The following is a 25437-nucleotide window of genomic DNA, read 5'->3' as shown; positions in this document are numbered from 1 at the left end:
AAGCAACGGTATGACTGAGCAGATGGCTGGCTGCCCCTGCTACCTGCTGCTCCGACTCCACCGCCGCCGCCCATGCCGCCTCGCTCGGTGCCTTGGGCTGCATGTGTGCACGTGTGCATGGGGTCACAGTGATTATGACAGCTTAATGACTGATCAGATGACTGCCACCCCCCTTGCTACCTGCTGCTCCGCCGCGGCGCTCGGTGCCTCTGGCTGCATGTGTGCAAGTGTGCATGTGCATGTGTTCATGTGCATGATTGCATATGTCACACTGACATATGAATTTACAAGGGGTCCACAGTGAAATTCACATGTAAGAACAAGAAGAAATCAACCAAAACACGGAGGGAAGGGTATATTTGCCCTTTCTGGGGTGGATTAGGGTTAATATGCCTTGTTAAAGCCTCACCACACTCTTTGAATATTTTAATTGGAAAGCAAGCAATTATATATACTGATTTGTCAGTTCCTTGGTGTAAGAAGGAATAGTGGTATTTTTGTCATTTATTACAGTCAGGGTATTTTAATTTTTCTTTTCTTTTACTAGGGGTAGGATTACCCATGTTTCGAATGATTTAGAGATTCATTTCCACCGCAAATGATCCCTAACACTTATTTGGGGATGAAGTCAAATACAAAATTAAATCCTCGAAGTCGACCGAAATACGTATTTTTCGCTTTTCATTTTTCCATTAGGGGTGGAATTTACCCATATTTCGAATGATTTAGGGGTTAATTTCCACTGAAAAAGTTTTTTTTTTTAATTATTAAATTTACCTGACCTAACCTAACCTAAACTGACCTAAAGTAAATAAACTGACTAACGTAAAACACATTTGCGAGAGAAATGTCATAGAGAAGACCTCCCTTATTAGAGGAGTTTACGTCATAGAAAAGGCTGGAATACCCGACGGGCTTGACTGTAATAAACGACGACAATACCGGAATAGTTTATAAGGAAGATACGGAATATGAGTTATTATATGTCTAGCGTAAAATTAATACTGGGCCCCCTAATGAGTAAAAAATTGAATGTCTTTAGAATTCCAACACCTTTTCATATGTTATGAATGCTGCGATGGCTTCCTAAAATTTCTCCTGATAACTGACTTACTTGACTTTCTTCTCCGATGAGCCTTCCTACATGAGTGTCAAAAATCTTAGCCAGTATTCCAGTCTCCACTAGACGGGTGAGGTGGTCAGACAGGATGGTGGTGTAAGGAGTGTTTCTTCGTAGGAACCACGAGAAGTAGGTTCTGTAGAGCTGTGAAGGTACATAGTAAATCGATCATCAGTTCTTTATGAAGAATTAGTGCAATATCGACGCCATTAGTATTCCTTTATCATAAATGTTGAGTAATGGTTTCTTTCTTTTAAACAGTGCAGCATAACTGCATTATTATTCAAGAGAAGAAAAAAAATCTAACTCCCATGTGAGGTCAACCCTAAAGTATCAAGATATTCTGCGAGAAAGACAGGATAACAAACACTACCAGAAAGGCTTCATATTAACCTTATCATCCATTATGTATGTAGAACGAGTGAGCTGTTTTTTACGCTGAATAAAGATGAGATAATCATAGGAGATGATAAGGGCATGCGTACCCCTTTGAACCTGTTCCAGCAGGAATCCAGTTGGGTCCAATCTATCAAAGGAAGGGTCTAAAAACATTTTTTTCCCCAGAGTAGCCAGGGTGGGGTTGCTGGAGGACTTCAGGGCTTCAGGCAGAAAAAGTCCGAAGTCAAGCATGCAAGATCTTCGTGGGAAGGGAACAGGAAGGAGAAAATAATGAGAGGTTAGTATGGAGGAAGTAATGATATTTGTGTTCTTATTACAAAGAAAATCTGGCTTATCATTTATACAGCACAAATATATAACTGCTGGGTTGCAGTGTGGTCCATATATTTTGCGTCACTTTCCATTTTTGCTAATTACCTGGAAATGCTCGTGTGATAGGACTGCCTCTCCAGCATTACCTATCCCATTAAAGCATAATTTGTGTGCTTCCCGTCACCTCTTCACATTTTCAATGGACAGGAAATGATGGAAGGTATACATTGGTAAGAATGAACCGACCCCGCAACACACAAGAATTACCTACCTTAGAAGGATAGAGTATTGTGGCTTGCTCAGTATAATACTAATATCTGTTATAAATTGTTTCAACAAATGATCAGCTTTGTATGAATGTAACTGAGTGACCGTCAAGTCCTTAGTATATACCGACTAAGCTTTAAAAAAAAAAAACGGGTATACGCTCTGTCTCTCTCTCTGTCTCTGTCTCTCTCTCTCTCTCTCTCTCTCTCTCTCTCTCTCTCTCTCAACTATACAATGTAATAATTGTAAAAACACAATCTCATGATCCATTATTTAGTATCGAGATGTACTACGGTATAACCTCGAGTCCCTGTTTCTCAAAAGTACAAGATGGGGGGTTATTGGCTATAACCTTTTCTTATATATATTCATCATGTGCTAAAACAACAGAAAAATTCAATCATTCATATCCCCCCTGGCCCCTTCTCTCTCTCTCTCTCTCTCTCTCTCTCTCACACACACACACACACACACACACACACACGCACACTTATTTTTCCCTGCATCCAGTCCGAACTGCATTCTTCCTCACTCGCGTTCCGCACCCCTCCATATCCCCTCGCCCTCCTTCTTCTCACACCACGATATACTCACTTAATGTTACTTTGTTTTTGTTTTATGAAAATTCAAGTCAAACTAAAGCAACTGTATCTTCCTACTCAAACCCTTTTCAAATATAAGTGTTGTTTCTCCCAAGCTCTTTTCATGTTATTTACGGATATGGAAGCTATGTATCACCAAATGTCTATCTATCTATCTATATACCTAGGCTGCTTCCCCCAAGGAAAGGGAGGTAGCCGAGACAAGACGACACACTCGCCATTTACTCATCCATTCAAACACATTCATTTGCATCTTAGCCCGAAAGGGAAGAAGGGACAGATCCTCACCGCACCACACCGCACAAGGGTCAACTGCGCAGTGCAATCAGTAACATCCGCAGCAGAGCCCGACAGCAGAGCTGGTTTACCCCTGCCACATCATAATAGATCCATCCCCTTACCCACATCTGACCTGACTAGTTTATCTGACCAAATGCAGGAGAATATCCCCTCAGGGCTGTGTCTTCATTTATTCATTCACAATTTCGGTTCGTTTGGTTTCCTTTCATTTTTAAAGGCTCCAACATGCTTACATGCATCGGCCTTGGTCACCTAATGGCTGCTGTCCATTTTGCACGATCCACTGCAGCCTCCCTGTTCAGTCCCATAACCCTAAGGTCACACTTAATGACCTTGTTTCATGTCTTTCTCAGTCTACCCCTCGTAACCCCACCACCAATATTAACACTCCTCACCTTCCTCATCCAATTTATTTCTGTCACGCACAGCCATTCTTCCTTGCTCAACAGACATCCCAGCCACTCTTCCTTGCTCAACAGACATCCCAGCCACTCTTCCTTGCTCAACAGACATCCCAGCCACTCTTCCTTGCTCAACAGACATCCCTCTTGCATCCAGCGCTCTCTTCACACTGTCCATCCATCCTACTCGTGGTCTCCCTCTTACCCTTACACCTCTCACATTAGATCTAGTTATCTTTTTCACCAAATGCTCATTATCCATTCTCTCCATATGCCCAAACCATCACAACACCCTCTGCTCAACTCTACCAGCCATCTCCCGAACAACTTCAGTTCTCCTTCACACTTCATCATTTCGCACTCGACCCATATGCGTCATTCCACTCATACTCCTCAGACACCTCATCTCCGTTACATTCAAATTTTTCCTCTCTGCTACACCCATAATCCATGTTTCAGCCCCATATAACGCAGTCGGTACCACAACATCCTCATACAGCCTTCTCTTTACATTCATTCTAAATGAACGACATCTGAACACTTTTTTCATTCCTCCCAACACCTTACCTACTGCATTCATTCTAAATTTCACTTCTGCATCTATTCTTCCATCCACAGCAACATGTGACCCTAAATATTTAAAACACTCTACCTCCTCAAGCAACTCGCCATTCAAAACTATATTCATCCCCCTACCATCTACCAACCTTGTACACTTCATCACTTTACTCTTATTCTCATTTACTTTCAATTTCCTCCTTTCACACACCCATCCAAACTCCTCTACCAACTGTATCAATCTCTCCTCTGAATCAGCCACCAGTGCACTATCATCAGGAAACAGCAGCTGCTTCAGATTCCAATCTCCACCATCAACATTCACCAGACTCAGACCTCCACCCAAAACTCTTGCATTCACCTCCCTTACAACACCATCCATATAAATATTAAACAACCAAGGCGACATCACACATCCCTGTCGCAGCCCCACTCTCACGGGAAACCAATCACTCACAGCATTTCCCACTCTTACACACAGTCTACTAATTACATAAAAACTTTTCACCCCTTTTAGTAACCTACCATCAAGTCCATACAATCTTAAAACAGTCCACAAAGTCTCCCTATCAATTCTATTATACGTTTTCTTTAAATCCATGAATGTCCAAAACACATCCTTGCCTTTCGCTAAATACTTTTCACACACTTGTCTCACAGCGAACACCTGATGCACGCATCCCCTCCTTCTCCTAAAGCCACACTGCTCATCACCAATCACTTCCTTTGTACCCTCTCTAACTCTCATAATTTACACTCTACCATACAGTACACCTTACCTACAACACTCAAGAGACTTATACCCCTAAATCTAGTACATTCATACTTATCACACTTGCCTTTATACAACGGGACCACATAAGCACTTGTCCAGTCAACTGGCACCATACCTTTCACAAAGCACACATTCAACAATCTTACTAACCAGTCAACAATGGTCACTCCACCACCTTTCAGGCATTCCATAGCACACCCATCCATACCTGTAGCTTTCCCCGTTTTCTTCTCCTTTACTGCCTTCTCCACTTCCTCCTTCGTGATCAAAGAATCATTCAACTCTCCCAACACATTTATTCCTTGCACCTTTCCATCCGCCATAATCTCAGCCACCCTTTCCTCCTCTACATTTAACAATCTTTCAAATTACTCTGCCCATCTCTTCCTTACTGCATCCATCTCAATTAACATCTTTCCATCCTCTGCTTATACTCACTCTTCCTTCCCAGACTTTCCCTTTTGCACCCTTTTAACCTTCTTCCAGAACATTTTCTTATTCTGTTGAAAATTCTCAGTCAGCCGCCTACCCAACCTCTCATCTGCTGCCACTTTAGCATCGCGCACAGCCCATCTGGCCCTATTCCTCTTTTCCTTATACCTCTCATATGACACCTAATCCTTCCTCTGCAGCCACACTTCATACGCACGTCTCTTCTCAGCCACAGCCATACTTACTCCCTCGCACCACCATTCACTTCCTTTTCTTACACCACCACCCACACGTCTCACACCACACACCTCTTCTGCATGGCCCACCACAGCACTCTTAAACAACTGCCACTCCTCCTCCTCCACACTGCCATTTTCCTGATCTTCCACTGCGTTCCACTCATCTTTTAATTTCTCCTGATACTCTATCATTTTCTCTCTTTTATCCAATTCACTCACTTTCAAAACCTCCCTGCCACACCTAACCCTCCTAGCTCTCACCCATCTCTTACGTACTCTTAACTTTCCCTCCACAAGGTAGTTGTCAGACATACCTCCACCCTGCCCTCTCAGAACTCTCACATCCAACAATCTTCCTATTACATTCCTAGACACAACCACATAGTCCATGAAAGCTCTATCAACAACCATTCCACCCTCCTGTCTCACCCATGTATACTTTTAAATATGTTTCTTTTCGAACAGCATATTTTCAATCACCATCTCTCGCTCAACACACATCCCTATCATTCGCTCCCCATTTTCATTTCTTCCAGGCACACCATGCATACCAACTACACCTTCAACTGCTACATTTCCCACTCTAGCATTCAAATCTCCCATAATTACCACATTCACATTCGCTCCAAAAGTCTGCAGACACTCATCAACATCATTCCAGAAAGACTCCCTATCTTCTTCATCCCTTCCACTACCAGGCCCATATGCACTCACAAACACCCACAACTCACGTTCAAATTTCGCTTTCACCCACATCAGTCTCGATGACACCTCCTTCCATTCAATCACACACTGCTGTACTTCCGGACCCACTAACAAGGCCACACCTTCTCTTGCCCTTCCTCTATCAACACCTGACAATCTTCCATTCACACTTCCAAACATAGACTCACCCTTCCCTTTCATCTTCGTTTCACTCAAAGCTAACACATCCATCTTTCTTCTCACAAACATTCTCCCAATCTCCTCCCTTTTAGCCTCAATCGTACTACATCCACGCACATTCATAGACCCAACCTTCAGGGTACGGGGATAACTCAATCCCCCATCCCATTCTCTGGTCTGTCTCTTTTTAGGAACTAAAAAACAGAGGAGGGCGTCCCTAGTCCCCTCACCCCGCCCCTTTTAGTCGCCTTTTACGACACGCAGGGAATACGGTGGCGGTATTCTTCCTAACACGGCCTAGCCGCAGAGTAGTAGTACCACCCCATAGTGCGGCCAGATTGTGTCCCCCACGCCACAGGGGGGAACACAATCTCACTGACCTCTTTTTAACCACAGACGTACTTCTTGCAAGTCAAGCCGTTTACTTCACGTAAACAACAAATCACCGAAGTGTTTTGAGAATTTTTACTCTATCACCTCTTATTATCATTGTGCTCTGCAAATCCCCTCAATAAATAAACTTTTGAATTTTAGACGTATCTTCTGCTTATTTTGAACAATTTACTGTGAAGAATACTTTATTTGAGAGCCAACAGGTTCAACCGAACGAGGAAATTCTTCAGGTTTAATTAAAGAATGAATATTGGGAATCCATGCACTGAATAGCGATGTGAGGAGGAGTAGGGTAAGGAATGGAGAAAAGCGTTGGTACTGAGTATGAGAAAGAGAGATAGAGAGGGGAGGGGGTAGAAATTTTTGGGTTTGCTGGTAATGGCAAGTCGGTGTTCCTGTAAGTTGTATAGCATTGTGTTCATCGTTGTGACTCTTAGATCTGAATAAAATGTCATACGGTCTTAAAAATGGGAAACAGAAAGGCGTAAATGAATTACATTAAGGTTTACCAAAACCATTCATATCCCCGCATAATTGAGTGTTGAGGTCCGTTGATTTGTGTTAATCGCGCTTGTTGTGTGAGGTCTTGCTCATTCTATTCATGATGGATACAAGCTTCTTCTTCCTTTATTTATTTGTTTACTTATTTATTTTTTGTCTTGGGAAAGCCGCCTTGCACTGAAGTGGTTAACTATGATGTGTTAATCAACAATAATTTTTATTATTGTTCAAGAAGGGAAAGCAAGAAAGAACACTTAATCAGGTAGTTTTGTGTGGTGGAGCACAACACCAACACTGATGGCTCAGAAATTAGTAAATGCCGCAGCAAATCAACGTACAGTCGTGGTCATAAATAATCACCCATACTCCGGAACCCTGTGCTTCAGGCTGGCTCCTTTATACGCGGCAAGTCACACTGGAGTAAGAGGGGCTGAGAGGGAGGGACCAGAGAGAGAAGGAGAGGTGGGTGGGGGGACGAGTGATGGTGCTGGGGTGGAATGAGGAAAGGGAGGGAGGGTAGGTAGGGGAGGGAGAGTGAAATACGAAGTGGTGGCTTAATAATTTGTCTATTTTCCTTCATTCAGGGCAAGATATAAAAGAGCTAACATTCGGTTGATAAAGCTGCATTACACCTAGTATAGCGGCGTCAGTTAACAAGCTGTAGATAGGTGCTGATATCAAGGGCTGGCTCGTGTGAAAAAGTACTGACGTGACAGATCAAATATTAGTGCAGAGCCATCGAGACTGTGTGGGCCCAGACTGTCAACGTGTGGAAACCAGAGAACCAGAGGACACGGGCTCACCGCCTCCAGCACACCAAGGACGAGTGGGAGCTGTTCAGAAGAAACCAGCAAACCATCAACAACACTGTTTCCTCGGTGCCACGAAAACTGCAAGAGGTTATTGAGGCAGGAGGCCACTGAACTACTTATTAACGCTATCTTGGTTGCTTTGGCTTGACCAATGTCGAAAAACATTGACAGATATATTTTGGGAGTTTAGGCAGGATTTTGTTTAATTTTCCCTTTAATAGATTATGAAAGATACCGTTATTATATCCACCCATGTGCACAGACATCAGAGTTATTTATCTTTTATGCGCAATTATATTAATAACTTATTCATATAGAGATGCCAAAAGACAGTTGACATGGTGGTGACTATATAGAGTGAGTGTATACCGAGTGGGTGATCATATTTACTGTGGATACAGCCAAGTCAAAGGTTGCATATGATATTTAGATCCAAAAAATAATTACATATAAAGGTAGAGGACATTTCTTACACAAACATTACGGAATTTAAAGCCATCCAGATTCCATTGTGCGTCCGAAGTCAAAATTCACGGATAAACACAAATATCTGGCTCTGAACAAATGTTTGATCTGTCACGCCAGTTTATCTCTCACGAGCCAATCCTTGATATCACCACCTATCTAAAGCTTATCTGACGCCGCTATATAAGGTGTAATGCAGCATTATCTACCGAATACTAACATCTTTATATCATGCTCTGAATGAAAGAAAATAGACAAATTGTGTGACCACCACTTCGCATTTCATTCTCCCTCCCCTACCTACCCTCACTCCCCTCCCCTCACTCCATCCCCACACCATCACTCGTCACCCCACCCACCTTTCCTTCTCTCTCTGGCCCCTCCCTCTCAGCTTTTCTTACTCTAGTGTGACTTGCCGTGCATAAAGGAACCTGCCTGAGGCACGGGGTACAGGACGATAGGTGATTTTTTATGACCACGACTGTACATCTTTGGAAAACTTGTGAAAATATAAGAGGTGTTTTAGGTATGAGCCTTTTCTAGAAATTCGCCATGCTTTCGGAAAACAAGCCAAACTGAGCACAAAAACCGTTATTACGAGCGAGCGAGAGATGTTTACCCTCAGTTAAGTTTTGAAATGAGCACTCCGCCCTTACCAGGCCCAACCCGTCCCAGCCCGACCGACCGTCACGCTAAGCAGAAGCTGCTAACTTTACTACTATGTGAAGTAGAATTGAAGTTCTTTCTGCATGTGGTACACTCATTCAATAAATTTTATCAGCTAAAAAACTCGTAGGAACCCCTTGGAATCTCGAGCTCTCCAAGGGAGTGAGCAGCTCTAAGTGGTCAATGCCTCGATCACAAAATCAAATTTTAAAAGATTTTCCGTCCTAACACTCTGTATATCAGAGGGAAGTTGTAATAATATGGCGCTCGTTTGCTCATCACGCACTCACAAAGTGCACTTTACTGGTATAGGAAACCATTAAAACTACAGTAGATGTACACTCATCACTGGGAAGCTTTCAAAAAAGTCAGAGATATAAATATGTGTTTTTAAGTTGTATCCATATTATAAAAAATAAGCCAAACTACACCAGACTGAGCAATAAAAGTGGATCATATAATAAGCTCTTAAGGCCACAGCAGGCCAATGTGCATAGCTGGAAAGCCTTTGAAAAAATAACAGGTGTTACTATAGTTCATTTCTCAAAGAAGGCTACCATCTTGTTAAACACACACGCGCACACACACACACACACACACACACACACACACACACACACACACACACACACACACACACACACAGAAATCAACACAGAGTTATTTTTTTTAGATTTCAGGGGTATGTTAGAGCCATGGACATCACTGGAAAACAAAGGAAGATTGAGTAGGTGTTACTATCGTGAGTTTAATACAAAATCTCTATCAGAATGGTAAAAACAAACTGAACTCCAGAACTGGGTTATCTTGGAACTTATTAAACAGGTATTAGTGTCACACAAATTGCTGGAAAGTTAAAATTACAATATAATGTAGTGTATTCGTTCGAACACACACTGCTTAACCCTTCCGTGGCCGCTGGCGTCGAACGACGTTAAGCTGATAAATGGTTGCAGGCATTGTCTGAGCCCAGCCTATAGAAAACAGTGAAAATTTCTGGGAAGTGAATGAACGTTCGGAATGTCTTGAGACTGATATACCCTGCACTCCAATACACCCCGCATGTCAGTACACTGTGCACTTCCATGAAGTGTGGATGTCTGAGTTCTGCCTCTCTCCCTGCCCTGACCCCCACTCAGCTCCACCCGCTCTGGCCCCGTAGGCCACTCACCAGCTCCAAGATCAGGGCGGTGCTGTTTCCCCATGGGGGGGAGAGTGACAAGGACTGACTTGGGTCTGACCTGGAGGTGAAGAATATTGTGTGGAGTAGTGACAAGAGTTGTGATGAGTGGTATCGCTCTCTTGCTACCGAGGAGGACAACAGTGACATCTCCTTGGAGAGCGATCAGAAGCCACCAACACCTCACTGTACAGCTCCACCACCATCGAAGAGGAGACGGACGGTGGTGAAGCGGCTCTTCACTGAGGGAGAGGAGGAGGAGGAAGGGAAGGCTGAAGTGCAGGTGCACTCATCCCACACCGCCTCGCCACCACATCCCGCCACCGCATGCACCACCTCACCACAATTCCTTTCACCTCTCGCGCCACCTCACCACTTCCTACCACATCATGGGCCACTTCACCACCACCCACAACTGCCCATGCAAGGGCAGTGTTACGAAGTAAGATATAGAAGTGTAAGATAGTGGTAGTGTGTAAAGTAGATTATGTTTTATAAGTGACTTTTGTACAAAGGCTGTGTTTCCCAGACAATGACTTATCTTTATTGACTTTTGACCTGCTAGGGGAGTGCATGATGCGATGACTAGTGTCATCGCATCGTGCACTTGAGGTGAGTAATTATTCTGCTCTGTATTTATTTCTCAGATGCCAGCCCCCAAGTATTTCCATATATGCTTATTACAATCTTTTTGCCCTAGATAGAGTGGTAATCTCTGCAGGTTCTGTTTGTAATGTAAGTGAACAGCAATAGGGTATGGAAACTGCTATCTTATATGGCAACAGCGTGATATGCCGAACTGACTCGAAAACTTTTGGAACACAGGATGTCAAAGCAATTGGACGGTAGTTACTAGTTAGAGGGTTGGGAATGGTTACCCTTCTTTGGGACTGGCTGAATGAGAGCAAACTTCCATCAAGAAGGAAAGGTAACAAGTTGATAGACACAGGCAGAAGAGTTTGCCTAGGCAGGGTGTAAGCACAGAAGCACAGTTCTTGAGAACAACAGGAGGGACTCCATCAGGCCCATATGCCTTGTTAGTATCGAGGCCAGTGATGGTAGAAAATACATCAGCTGAGGAAATTTTAATGTCAGCCATGAGGAAGTCAGAAGGGGAGGAACAGTACCAGAATCATCTAAGCTGGAACTGGAGGAGAAACTCTGAGCAAAGAGATCTGCTTATCAGTGGAAGAAATAGGTACTGAGCCATCAGAGTAGAAAAGAGGAGGGAAGGATGATGACGTAAAGTTGTTAGAAAGGTTTTTGGCATGGTGCAAGAAGGAGCGGGAATAATTCAAGTAGGAGAGTTCAGAGCATTTAGTACGGATGAAATTATTTTTGGCAGAGGGAAGAACAGACTTAGAATGATTCCAGGCAGAAACATAAAAAAGATGTGATTCAAGGGTGGGTTGGCTCCCATACCTTTTATTGGCCCTTTCCTTGTTGCGGACAGCATAAGAACAAGTGTGATAAAACCAAGGCTTTCTTGCATTAGTCAAAGGATATGAGAAGGGAATGTATGCTTCCATGCCTGAGAGAATAACCTCCGTAATGTGCAAGACACAGTCAGATGGCTCCCGGCCATGGAAGCAATAATCATTCCAGGGAGTACTGCCTGAGGGCCTCCCAATCCGCAACTCTGAAGTGCTGCAGTCGATGTTTCTTTGGAGGGTCCACAAGCTGTACCGGAGCGATAGGACAAGTTAAGGTAATTAAGGTTGGGATCGGAGGAGCCAAATGGACAAAAAGGATTAACAGTGTAAGCAGAAGGATTAGTTGTAAGGAAGAGGTCACTTATGTTGGAGCTCTCTCCAAGGTGATCAGAGATATGGGTAGGGTACTGTACAAGTTGCTCTGGGTCATTAAGGATAGAAACGATGTAAGTTTGTTTACCAGGTGGATCAGTGAAAGGAGAGGAGAGCCAAAGGTGGTGGTGAGCATTGAAATCTCTTAGAATGGAGGTTTCAGAGAAAGGAGAAATGGATAGAATGTGTTCCATCACAGACGTAAGATTGTTGAAGAATTTTTCATAGTCAGATTATAACAAGAAAGCCGAAGCCAAAGAGTAGAAAATTCAGAAGAATCAAGTTCAGGAACACGAGAGCAAGAGAAGGCGTTGCGTACATATACACAACAACCACCTTTTGCTTTGAAATGAGTATAGAGAAAGTAGGAGGATACAGAAAAGGGTTTGTTATATATATATATATATATATATATATATATATATATATATATATATATATATATATATATATATATATATAAAACAGTCGTCAGTATTAATAATAAAGATTTCATTAAAAGTATTGAGTATGATGAATAGTCCAATTATTCTAGCTGTTATTTAGATGTTACAAAGAAAATATAATAACTATTTATAAGGTGGCTACTACTTATGTAAACTCCAGTCAGAATTAATGAATAGGACAATCTATTTTCTTCAAATAACAGTTTCATCCGCTTAAATCGTTTCCGACTTTGTTTCCGTTCAGTCTTCGTTGAAGACTATATTGTTGTCCGCATGACTGTAAAGCATATGTTTTTTGGGGGGTTATAAAAAAAAAAACGAGTGATATCCAATGGGTCAGATGTTGACCTTTTTATTTATTTATTTATTTTTTGTAGATGACAAAATCTGATCATAGACAAGTTTGTTCGGGTATCTCTCCCAGCGAGGGGGGGGGGGGCGCTGCTTATGGCAATATTTGTGTTGTATATAATAATCTATTTTCATGATTTTATGTAAAGTCCGTGATTTTTTGTAAGGAAATTGCACTGCAAGGTAATATGCATAAGATTTAATGTTTTCTTGCTCGTAGTCCACCTTTGCCGTGGCAATTTTTACATAATGGAAAAACTCTCCCACCTGCCGAGTTATCTTTCATCTGGTGATGTCCTGAAAGAGTCGATGTTATAGCTGAGGATCTGTATATGATTTAACATTAATGATTGGCTGTAATATCAATGATACAGGATGACTATCTCATCTCACACTTGAATTCCACTGTGTTTTTCTTGTGCTAGAACATCTCATAACTCATTACAGGTTTACAGCGTCACTGACTATTTTGGACCTAGCTAACATCTAATTTTTTTCCATAGTTATGAACACTGTCATTTTTACAGTATATAGCCAGACCTTCTATGTTTACATCTGGTGATATGAGTGATAGTTAGCATGACTACGATACACCAAGGCCAATATGACTACCAGGTCTCTTCACCCACTGGTACTACGCAGATGTGGTGACGTCACGGTGTGGAGGATTGTATCACCCCCTAGCAGAGGCTGGGGGGTGAGTTAAGCTGCTCTTGTGACAGCTGTGGGAGAGAAGTAGACTGAGACATGCCATGACTCCATTTTTTTTTTTTTTTAATCAGTACTGTGTTGGCTCTTATTACTTAGTTCTAATTATCAGTAGATGAATTTATCCAGATTAAAAAGAGACTGTGGAGTGAAAGGGATAGTGGAGTTAGCTAAAGTATAATGAGAATGATGTAATGGTAATGAAAAGTTAATGTAACTTTATAATGCTCTCAGAATACTTTCATCTCCCTTCATTTCCTTGAATAGTCATGTATTCCATGTTTTAATATAATTTACTGGAGCATGGAAGCTGAAGTTAGGGTATATAATTTGCCTCAATAAACAGAGACCTGAGAGAAAGGGGGAGAGACGGGAGAGAAAGGGGGTAGAGGAAGGGGAAGTGGGAAGATAGTTGCCAAACATTTCCGGAAGACTGAACACCCCCAAATGAATCCTACTGTATGCAAATACCTACTAGAATGAACATCGGGTCGAACAGTAATGGTGGTTGCGAAGCTTATCATTTAAAATTGCCTTGACATGGGCGGGAGATGAAACAGTTCATACTGTGGAAAAATACGAACATTAGAAACTCACTTGACCAGTTACTCTTTTTTGTCAAATTTTGCCAAATGAATGCATGATTGAGTGATAATTCATTATATTTTAATGTTATACTCCACAAATATATACATGCATAGCCATGCACAATAATGCTACACAGAACATAAGATGAAACAATTTATCACTGTTTATCACTGTCTGGCAACCTGTTCTAAGGTGTATCCACAGCGTGACGGTGTGCGCGAGCTGGACACAAATTTGCCCTTGTATAACATGACATGGTAGTCTTATTGGCCTTGCACTACACAACTTCAGGCACTCAGTGCGCCATTTTAATGTTACTACTGTCTTTCGCTGCAGTTTACTTATATCTTTAGTCAAGCTAACACCATAGTTATCGCCCGCCTGCAGAAGGCAGATTGATAATGTTTTTGCCTGCCTCTGTGTGTGTGTATGTGTGTGTGTGTGTGTGTGTGTGTGTGTGTGTGTGTGTGTGTGTGTGTGTGTGTGTGTGTGTGTGTGTGAGTTCCCATTATATCTCATGAACGGCTTGAGCTATCAACATGAAACCTTCAGGGCATCAAGATATAGCAAAATCTTGGCCGAAATCGAAAATGAGCGCTCGGGGTCAAGGTCACCAAAATGGCTGCCAAAGATCAATTAGTTTATATCGCCTGCCTTTAGCACAATTATATCTCATGAACGGCTCGAGTTATCAACATGAAACGTTAAGGGTATAGGGAAATGACCAAAGTCTTGAAGAGTTCGAATTGGGCACTCGGAGTCAAGGTCAAGGTCACCAAAACGGCTGCCAAAGAAGAACTAGTTTTTATCGCTCGTCTTTAACACCATTATGTCTCATGCACGGCTCGAGATATCACCATGAAACCTTCAGGGTATCAAGATATGGCCTAAATCTTGAACTTGGCCAACAGCATATTCTGGCAGGCGATTAGCATTCGGCTCCCAAATGCTTTTCTTTCATTTACATTTCAACAGCTGAAAACTCCAGCATTCGATGGGATAACTGAGGCCTTTTACAACACTCACCTTATGAGGCAAACTGATTAACACTACTGTAACCAGTACACATGTATTTTTTACTAGACATACTTACAAATAACCGCAGTGAATGATGAAATACGAACTCAGATAATCTCTCTCTCTCTCTATAGCCCGACACCCTAATCCCGCAAAGGCTGGCCGCAGACAAAACGCCTCCAAGTCGCTCTGCCACCCACCATTTGACTGCCCTTCCCCCAACTCACTCCTCCCTCCCTCATATACCTCTCAACTCCATCCCTCCACTTCATCCTCGGTCTCTCCCTCCCTCCACCTCACCTACATACACCCTCTAAGTCAGTCTTTCATTCTCCATTCTCTCCACATGTCCAAACCATCTCAGAGTTTTTCTCCTAATGTTCTCAACCACATCCACATCCACCCCACAACGTTCCTTCACTTCTTCATTCGTCAACCTGTCCCTCCACGTCACTCCACAAGCTCTTCTCAAGTAGCTCATTTCCACTGCTCTCACTCTTGACTTGTTCCCCTCTAGCAAGATCCACGCCTCGCTTCCATACGTTAGGGTAGGGATCACAATACTATCATGTGGTGACTTCCTAACTTCCATACTCACCTCCCTATTTCTCATTACTGCTTTCAGCGAACCAACAACCTTCCTTCCCTGCTGTACCCTTTTAAGCACTTCATCCCCAAAAGTTCCATCCTTACTCATCACACTACCCAAGTACTTGAATGCACTCATATTCTCCATAATGCTTCCACAATTAGAAAAGGTGACAATCCATTGTATTTATCGCTGACATTTATGTCATATCTGACACAAGCTATTAATCAACACGACCTATTTATCGCCCTCCGTACGAGGCGGATCAATAATGTTTTTGCCTGCCTGTGTGTGTGTGTGTGTGTGTGTGTGTGTGTGTGTGTGTGTGTGTGTGTGTGTGTGTGTGTGTCTATTTCCATTATATCTCATGTGTGTGTGTGTGTGTGTGTGTGTGTGTGTGTGTGTGTGTGTGTGTGTGTGTGTGTGTGTATCTGTTACCATTATATATATCTCATGAACGGCTCTAGCTATCAACATGAAACCTTCAAAGTATAACGATGTGGCAAAAATCTTGGCTGAGTTCGAAAATGGGCACTCGGGTCAGCAAAATGGCCCCCAAAGGTCAACTAGTTTTTATCGCCCTCCTTTAGCATCATTATATCTCATAAACGGCTTGAGTTATCAACATGAAACCTTCAGGATATGAAGATATCGCCAAAATCTTGGACGGGTTCGAAAATGGGCACTTGGCGTCAAGGTCAAGGTCGCCAAAATGGCTGCCAAAGGTCAACTAGCTTTTATCACCCACCTTTAGCACCATTATATCTCATGAACGGCTCGAGCTATCAACATGAAACCTTCAGGGTATCAAGATCTGGCTAAAATCTTGTACTTGGCCAACAGCATATTCTGGCGGGCGATTAGCAGTCGGCTCCCGAATGTTTTTCTTTCATTATTCATGTCACATTCAGTAATGGGGCAATTTCTGTAATGTTTCCAGTGTCTGCAGAAGTTAACGGTGAAAAGATATTCTGACTCTTCTCTGGTGACCTCACTAACGAGTTCACCCTCCAGCTCTCTCATTAATTACCTGGATTCCATCTGGCATTGGGGTAACGAAATTTCATGCAAGCTGGGGCTGGCGGTGGAATACTTCTCACTGTTTCTCGATGGGTCGATAGCTGCCCTGGCATTCTCTGTTGTTCAGTCCTGATGTCTTGATCATGATACCCTATAAAATCTCTAAAGTGGGTTACAATCGCTTACTTTACTCGGCAAGTCCAGCAGCCGTAGGATCTCCTGATGACAAAGCCACTGTGTAACAGCTCGAGTTGTATAGACAAATTGGCAAAAATTACGTTTCCAAGCGGGAAGTGAAATTTTTTCACCTGTAAAGATGGTAGGAACAAACATTGCTGCAAAGCTACATACTCATACTTTTTACGCGTCGAGTTTGTCTTTAGTTATGTTGTCCACGCCATGAATGCTCATCCACCTTCGTTTATTACAGCTCACATATCCGCTACGTGCCTCTTCACAGTTCATGTTACAACGATTATAACAGCAGTATACAGTGTAAACATACATGCATTAGTCACTTCCCCGTATTAAAGGCATGGTACTAGAGGTACAGTATGTAATATATGAACATAAATCAGTGATCTCGAAGTGATTATATTAAGAATGCCAGTTGACGCTACATCACCACATATTTATAGATCTGAGTAACGGATAATGATGACGAGCCTAACTATGATGCTAATAAGAACAATGGTTAAAGCAATGCTAGGGTAGGAACCACCAGAGTGTCTTAAACCTCTGCCTCGCTCAAACTGAGTTCAACTGTGACTGCCAGACGCATACGTAATAATTACGCCTAAATTTTCACTGGTGCAAATCAGAGACATACGAAGACAGACCTCGGAAACATGGCACGTAAAGAATTAAGTAGAGAAAAAGTTCCGCTAGCTGAAGTAACACTATGAAACACAGTACATATTTACTATAAAGAGTTATTAAGTAGTAGACATCACTAATACTATTCAATAATTAGCTTTTCGCCATTGTCAGGCATCATAAATCAAAGATAAAGGCCAAAGAGCTCTGTCAAAAGTTCGATCATTTTCTGTTCGGAAGGCGTGGATAGCTCCTCACTCGGTACTCCCTGCTATTATCTACACAATATATTAAGCTCAAGAGAGACTTTTCGAACAGGAACAGGCTAGTCAGAGCCTCATTGATTCCTTCACTACAACCACTTTCATAAGCTGGATAACTTACAGAAAGCTTCGGAGTGTTTCTATACAGAGGCTTTTGAAAATAATAAAAAAAAAAATCCATAAACTGAAAGATGCTGGGAGGACAATGTGACAAAAAAATTTGCCAACAAGGTCGAGGCAGAAAAATTGCACTTGTGAGCGTGCTGTACGGTACGATATTATTACAATCTATCGTTATTGTATTTACAAATTGTCAACCATCGTGAGCGGAAGCGCTAAAACTCGCTGCCAATCACACAGCAATAGGTTGGCTGTGTTGAACTGAAAGAAAAAAATGCCGTAAGTACGTGACCGCCAGACAATTAGAAGACCAACGGAGGCGAGGTGCGTTCAAGCCCCACATACTGTAGCTAATGGCACTTTACGATACGATGTTTTATTCAATCTGTCACTGATTAATATGCAACAAGAATGAAATAACTCGATGAAGGTCAAGGTCACAGGGCAAAATATTATATTCGGTCTTTACATCAAGAAGTGGGTGAGGGTATAGCTCTTTCTGAATGTTGCTTCTGTATTATTAGTAATGAATAAGCACTCGGCATTCTGTGTAGATCTTACTTATAATGTAGGTATAAGTATTATTATTATTATTATTATTATTTATTATTATTATTATTCTTTAGAGGGGGGGGAAGGGAGATCTAGAATGTTGGCATTCCATGACAGTTCGAGATAGAGACTTGAAATTTTCAGGAGTGATAAATCTTAGTTGTAGACTTGTTGTGGCACATTATTTTCCCTAGCACTAGCGCCCTCTACTGTATGTTATAAATTTTTTATTTCAATTTTTGCGCTCTGCGCAGTATAAACTACTCAGTCGGTGTTCCAGTATACAGTCGTTAACATATGCTAGTCTGTCTATCTATCCATCTATAGCCCGACGCTCTAATCCCGCAAAGGGTGGCCGCAGACAAAACGCCTCCAAGTCGCTTTGTCACCCACCATTTGACTGTCCTCCCACCAACTCACTCGCCCTTCCCTCGTATACCTCTCAACTTCATCCCTCCATCTCATCCTCGGTCTCCCCCTCCCTCTCCCTCCCTCCACTTCATCTACATATACCCTCTTAGTCTTTCATTCTCCATTCTCTCCACATGTCCAAGCCACCTCAATGTGTTTCTCCTAATTTTCTCAATCACATCCACATCCGCCCCAAAACGTTCTTACACATTTTCATTCGTCAACCTGTCCTTCCATGTCACTCCACGTGCTTCTCTCAAATAACTCATTTCCACTGTTCTCACCCTTGACTTGTTCTCCTCTAGCAAGGTCCACGCCTCGCTTCCATACGTCAGGGTAGGGATCACAATACTATCATGCAGTGACTCCTTAACTTCCATACTCGCCTCCCTATTTCTCATCATAGCTTTCAGTGAAGCAACAAACTTCCTTCCCTTCCGTACCCTTTCAAGCACTTCATCCCCAAAACTTCCATCCTTACTCATTACATTACCCAAGTACTTGAATGCACTCACATTCTCCATATCCTCACCATCCAACTAGTGCACCTGGGTATAATGAGATCTAACATATGCTTTGTGAGATACTGAGGAAAATCCAGATGGCCGCCTTATGCCTGAAAGTGATCAGTCAGAAAGTATTTGACTGATTTTGACCATACTGGGTGGAAATGTAGTGGGCCATGAGTGAACATGATTTGCATAGAATGAATGAGCTTGACCTTGATCTCAAGGCCACAGGTCAAAAAAAAAAAAAAAAAAAAAGAGCAACACCAATGGTCTTATAATATTATGTCTACAGTGATAACAGGAGTATTTTTAGATTTCTAAGAGTGTCGACTTTTTAAGATTTCATAACAGCAGTTATGACAAATCAATGTTTCTTGAAGCTTTTTGACGGTTTTTGGGCCTGCCACCAAAAAGTTGCTCAAAATGCTAAAAATGTTAATTTTCTGCACTTAATACTGAAAATTAAAGATCATCATGGATTACCACCTAACCACAATATGACCCATTTTGTCAGGTGGAAATGGAAAATTATGACCTCCAAGACAAGTTTCAAGGCCACCTTTACATTTTCTCAAGGTTAATGCACCATTTACCACAACCACGCTCAATAATGTGTGTATTTCAAAATCTGTAAACCTATCTGATGTACAAGTATGGAATTTTTTTGTCATTCTAATCCGGAATGTAGAATTATCATCTGGAATGTGGGGATCTTAGAATATTGCTTCAGTAATTTCAGAATTTTAGTAATTCTTCTTCTTCTTCTTCTTCCTCTTCATTTTCTTCTTCTTCTTCTTCTTCTTATTCTTCTTCTTATCATTTTGCACTATTAGTAGTAGTAGTAGGAGTAGTAGTAATAGTAGTAGTAGTAGAAGTACTAGTACTGCTATTATTAAAAGCTAATAACTGTAATTAGATACTACTTAATCACCATACTCTACAAATCTAACTCATGCAAGGTACGTAAAGAAACTCAAGAAAATGTACAACCCCCTTATTAAGTTTAACATTCTATATTCATTTAATGGCATACTTATCAACAGTGTTGTTGCCCTGTTCAGAAATGAGTCTGCAGTGGATATTCTTGTAGAAAGTTTGGATGTTACAACCTCTCGCATAACCTGGGTACAAAGACATAAGGGTAGGAGGGGTCCTTGTATTTTCAATGAATTTTTGTGTGTGTCACATGGTTGTGGGATTGATCTGCTTTGCAATTATCTCTTAAATGAGCTTCTTATTTATTAGACATTTCAGAAATATTTTAGGCATATATATTTATATATTGCACATGACATTGAACTTTACTTTTCAGATTTGCCATTTATAATTTTTTATTACTTATATCTTCATTGTTTCACTTTTTTAATTAACAAAATTCTACTTTTTGTTTCTATTATCTATGCAAGATTATAATTTAGTGGTCTCAATATTTTAAATAATTTATATTGTCAAAATATTGGTTTTTAGTCCTTTTTTTATCATTAGACATTTTAACAATATTCTTATTATGTGTTTGAGTGTTTAAATTCATAAAATTTTTACCAGGTTCGTATTTTTATATTTTACTTTTTTTACAGAGTATTTTAATGATTGACAGTAACGTGCTTTTTTACATGTACTTTGCATCTGCGGGTTATAATAAGAATAGTAACTACTGAGCACTGCTGTTGATAATGTATTTAGAGCCAGAACTGTAACACGTAGTGTTTATAATTTAAAATTATGTTATCATGCTATGTAGTTATATTACGAAATAAAATAATATGAAATGAAATTACTACTACAGTACCTTATAAGACAAATTCAAGCATTCTTTGGTACTTGTACCATGATATATATTCATCATGAAAGGGTAAATACTTGTGTGTGTGTGTTCTTACCTCTTACCTAATTGTTCTTACCTAATTGTATCTTTACAGGAATGAGTCAAGCTCGTACTGCCCCGTGTCTTAAACCATATTTATCGTACATATCCTTAAATTTGTGAATTGTTTTGGCACACACTATTTCATTCGGTAGTGCATTCCATTGATCAGTTGCTCTGTTTGGGAAGCTGAATTTCCTTACGTCTTTATCACCTCTCTTCTTATGCAGTTTTTTGCAGTCTCCTCTTGCTGATGCTTCCCCATATGTTAAGTAATCATTTATGTCTATTTTCTCCTTCCCTGATATGCATCAATATAGCATTATCATGTCACCTCTTTTCCTTCTCTCCTGTAGTGTTGGTAGATTCAGTTTATTTAGTCTTTCTTCGTAGCTTAGATCCCTTAAGCTTGGTATCCATCTTGTAGCAGCCCTTTGAACTTTTTCAAGCTTGTCTATGTGTTTTTTGAGATGAGGACTCCAGACTACTGATGCATACTCCATGTCTTCATTTATGTATGTGAATGCTATTCTCATATTTGCAAGCAGTGTATACATGTTCCGTACCTTCTCGCTGATGTGGTCAGCCGGAGATAGTCTGTTATTGATAATCACACCTAGGTCCTACTCTCTTTCTGATGTGTATAGGGTTTTATTTCCTAACGTATAATCCCAATCAGGTCTTTTTCCACTTTTACCAAACTTGATTACATGACACTTGTCCACACTGAATTCCATTTGCTATGTATTACTCCATTCATGAAGTTTATTTAATTCTTCTTGTAGCTCTTTACAAGAGTCTCTGTTAGTAATTCTCCTTTGTATTTTTGCATCATCTGCAAACATAGTTAGATAGCTTTAATTTCCAGTGTTACTGTTTATATCATTTATATACACTAAAAACATGATAGGTGCCAGCACTGAACCCTGTGGTACTCCACTAGTCACTTCTTTCCATGATGAGTAGTTTCCCCCTAGTACTGTTCTCATTTCTCTTTTTATGAGAAAATCTTGCATCCAACAAAACAGTTTGCCTCGAATTCCTCCTTGATGGTACAGTTTCCATAAAAGTCTTTGGTGTGGTACTGTGTCAAATGCTTTCTTGAAATCTAAATAGATACTGTCCACCCATCCTTCTCTTTCCTGTATTGTGTCTGTTACCCTGTCATAGTATCTCAACAGATTAGTAACACATGATTTTCCTTTTCTGAAACCAAACTGTCTTTCTGTTATCATACTGTGTTCTTCTAGATGATTTACCCAAGCTTTTCTTATTAGCTTTTCTAATACCTTGCTTACAACACTGGTCAGTGATTCTGGTCGGTAGTTGAGTGGATTTTGTCTATTCCCTTTCTTGAATAAGGGGACAATATTTGCTTTCTTCCAAATATCAGGTAGTTTACCTTGACTCAAGGATTTCTTGAAAATTAGAAATAATGGTTTACTTAACTCCTTTGCACATTCTCGTAGTACCCAACATGAAATTTCATCAGGACCACTTGCTTTTCCTTTGTCTGAGTTACGTAGCTCCTCCTGTATATCCTTTTCTGATGTTTGTATATCTGGTGGTATGTGTGGGCATGCATTTTCCACAAAATCCTTCTCAAAATTTTTTCCTTTGTAAAAACTGATTGGAATTTCTTGTTTAGTGCTTCACAAATATCCTTCTCTTGTGTATAGTTGATTCCATTGTCCGTAATGGATTGTATTTTATCTTTTACTTTGGTTTTGCTTCTGATGTAGCTGTAAAATAGCTTTGATTGATCACTACTTTTATTTATGATATCCTCCTCAAAGCTTCTGATGTAGCTGTAAAATAGCTTTGGTTGATCACTACTTTTATTTATGATATCCTCCTCAAACTGTTTTTGGGCTTCCCTCCTTATTCTTGCTTCTTTGTGCTGTGGGATGTACTTCTGGACTCCTATTTCATAAAGTTCACAGAATTTTTCATATATAGCATTTAAATATTGTCCTCTAAGCTTCTTTTCCCAAGCAGTTTCCAAGAAGTACTTCTTTAGGTCATGATACTTTCCCTTTTTATGGTTTAGGCTCTTTTTGTAACTTTCATTGCTGTTAACTATGTCATATGCAATCCTGAAGTTGCAATTTAGTACCGCATGGCCGCTTTTGCCGAATGGAGGGTGATATATTAAATTGTCAATATCGTTATCTTGCCTAGTAATTATGAGATCTAGCATTGAGGGTACATCGAGTTCTCTTTTTCTGGTGCTTTCCCTTACACGTTGCATTAGGAAAAACTCTTGCACGAGATCCAGGAGCTTTTGGTCCCAACAGCTTTCTTGGCTTATTATATCTAGAGTATTCCAATTTACATTTGTATTAAAATCTCCAGTTAGTATAATTCTTTCCGATTTCTCTTTCATTTTATGTAGTAATGCTCATAAACTCTGAACTGTACTCTCTGCCAAGTCCTCATATTCCTCTCTTTCCCATGTATTTGATCTGGGTGGCATGTACAAATTGGCTACAATTACTTTCCCATCAGATGTAATGATCTCTACTGCAATCAGTTCTACTTGTGAGGGTATATCTTGTTCTATTTCTTTGACTTTTAGATTTTTCTTAGTTAATATTATAATTCCTCCTCCTTTTTTTTAAGTTCCTATCTCTTCTCCATATATTATATTCCTCTAAGTTTAGGATGTCATTTGATATCCTTGGTGTTAATTTTGTTTCAGTTATGCATATTATATGTGGTTCATTTTCTCTGACATAATCATTCATCTCTAATAATTTAGATACCATTCCATCCACATTTGAGTACATCAACTTAATCATCTTGTTTATATACTTGTCATGATTTTGTTCTACCTTCCTCCTTTTTATTCCCTCCTGTTTATGTACCACTTTCGTACCTGCAATACAATTACTTTGTAAAAAAATGTATTCTTCTCCTCCTCTGATCTTCCCTCATTTTTTGTTTTTACTTCCTCCCTCTTCTCGTTCAGTAATTCCAGTTCCTATTGTGTTAGGCATCTTTTTATCCATACATTTTTGAAGTTCTCTTTTTCCATAAGATTCTTTGCATTTTTTAGTATCTCCTCCACGGTGTTTACACTCTGGAAGGTTACCTTTAGGGGTCCTGACTTGCTTCTCTCATATTTCCCTAACTTTTTGTGTTCCTCTATGTCTTTACTACAGATTTCCTCTGATTCTTCTTTCATTATGCCCAGTACATTTGCCATCTCCTTTTTGTCTCTTGAGATCTTGTTTTTTACTTCTCCCTCTTCTATACCAGTGGTTACTATAGATTTGTTGATATCTACTGAATCTCTGATTAACTTAGGATTGTTCTGGATTATTCTTTTCATTTCCTTTTTAATGCTTTTTTCTTCCACCCTTGTTTCTAAGGCTTTCTTTACTGTCACCATTTCAGTATAAGTGGTTTCCACATCATTTTTGTAACTTTGCACAGCTTCATTCACTTGTTTTATCTTTTCCTCAATATCACTGCTTTGGTCCATCAGACTGCTCACTTGCCAAATTGTCTTTGTATCATTTTTGAACTCTTCCATAATACTCTCGTGGTTGACTACTGTACTTGCCATTTCACTAATTTTCCTCCTAAGTGTACCCACTTCTTCTGTTAACTCATCTATGGTTGTGTCTTTCTTTTTGACTTCCTTTCCTAATTTTTCTATTTCTTCCATTTGCAGGTGAATCTGTTTCTTACTGTCATCAATCTCATTCAAGCCATCTCTAGTCTATGTACTCGTTCCACCAGTTTATTGTGAGTCTCCATTTCAACCAGTTCTTGGTAGAAATCATCATCCTGCTTTCTACCTTTATCCCTTTTCTTTTCCAAATTTGCTTTACTAAAGTATGTGGTCATTATGCAGTACTAAAAGCACATATAGTACTTACATTCCCTGGGGCAGTTGTAGACTAAACAAACGATCAGCTGATTGTGCGCATTCTTGCATTGCTTTGTTTTCTTTGCTGTTTGAATAAGTCTTACTTAAAAACTTCTTCTTTTTTATATTAGAACACCATTTAATCTAACCTGGTACAGAGCTTGACTCATATAAAGATACTAATTTAGGTAATG

The 25437-nt window shown here is 40.4% G+C and overlaps 1 protein-coding gene across 1 annotated transcript in view; it reads right to left on the bottom strand.

The window, feature by feature from the left end:
- Window positions 1-25437, bottom strand: part of LOC145397972 (glutamate receptor ionotropic, delta-1-like) — a 336085-nt gene that overhangs the window by 202948 nt on the left and 107700 nt on the right. The window contains exons 5-6 of the mRNA XM_080270947.1: window positions 1514-1757; window positions 1115-1264 (exon numbers count right to left, since the gene is read on the bottom strand). Coding sequence (XP_080127073.1) covers window positions 1115-1264; window positions 1514-1757 — 394 coding nt within the window. The remainder of the gene's footprint in view (window positions 1-1114; window positions 1265-1513; window positions 1758-25437) is intronic.

The sequence above is a fragment of the Coenobita brevimanus genome, chromosome 44 (genome assembly GCF_032717465.1).
Source record: "Coenobita brevimanus isolate Jiangsu-jjx chromosome 44, ASM3271746v2, whole genome shotgun sequence".
Classification (NCBI taxonomy): Eukaryota; Metazoa; Arthropoda; class Malacostraca; order Decapoda; family Coenobitidae; genus Coenobita; species Coenobita brevimanus.
This window is presented reverse-complemented; position numbering and strand designations above follow the sequence as displayed.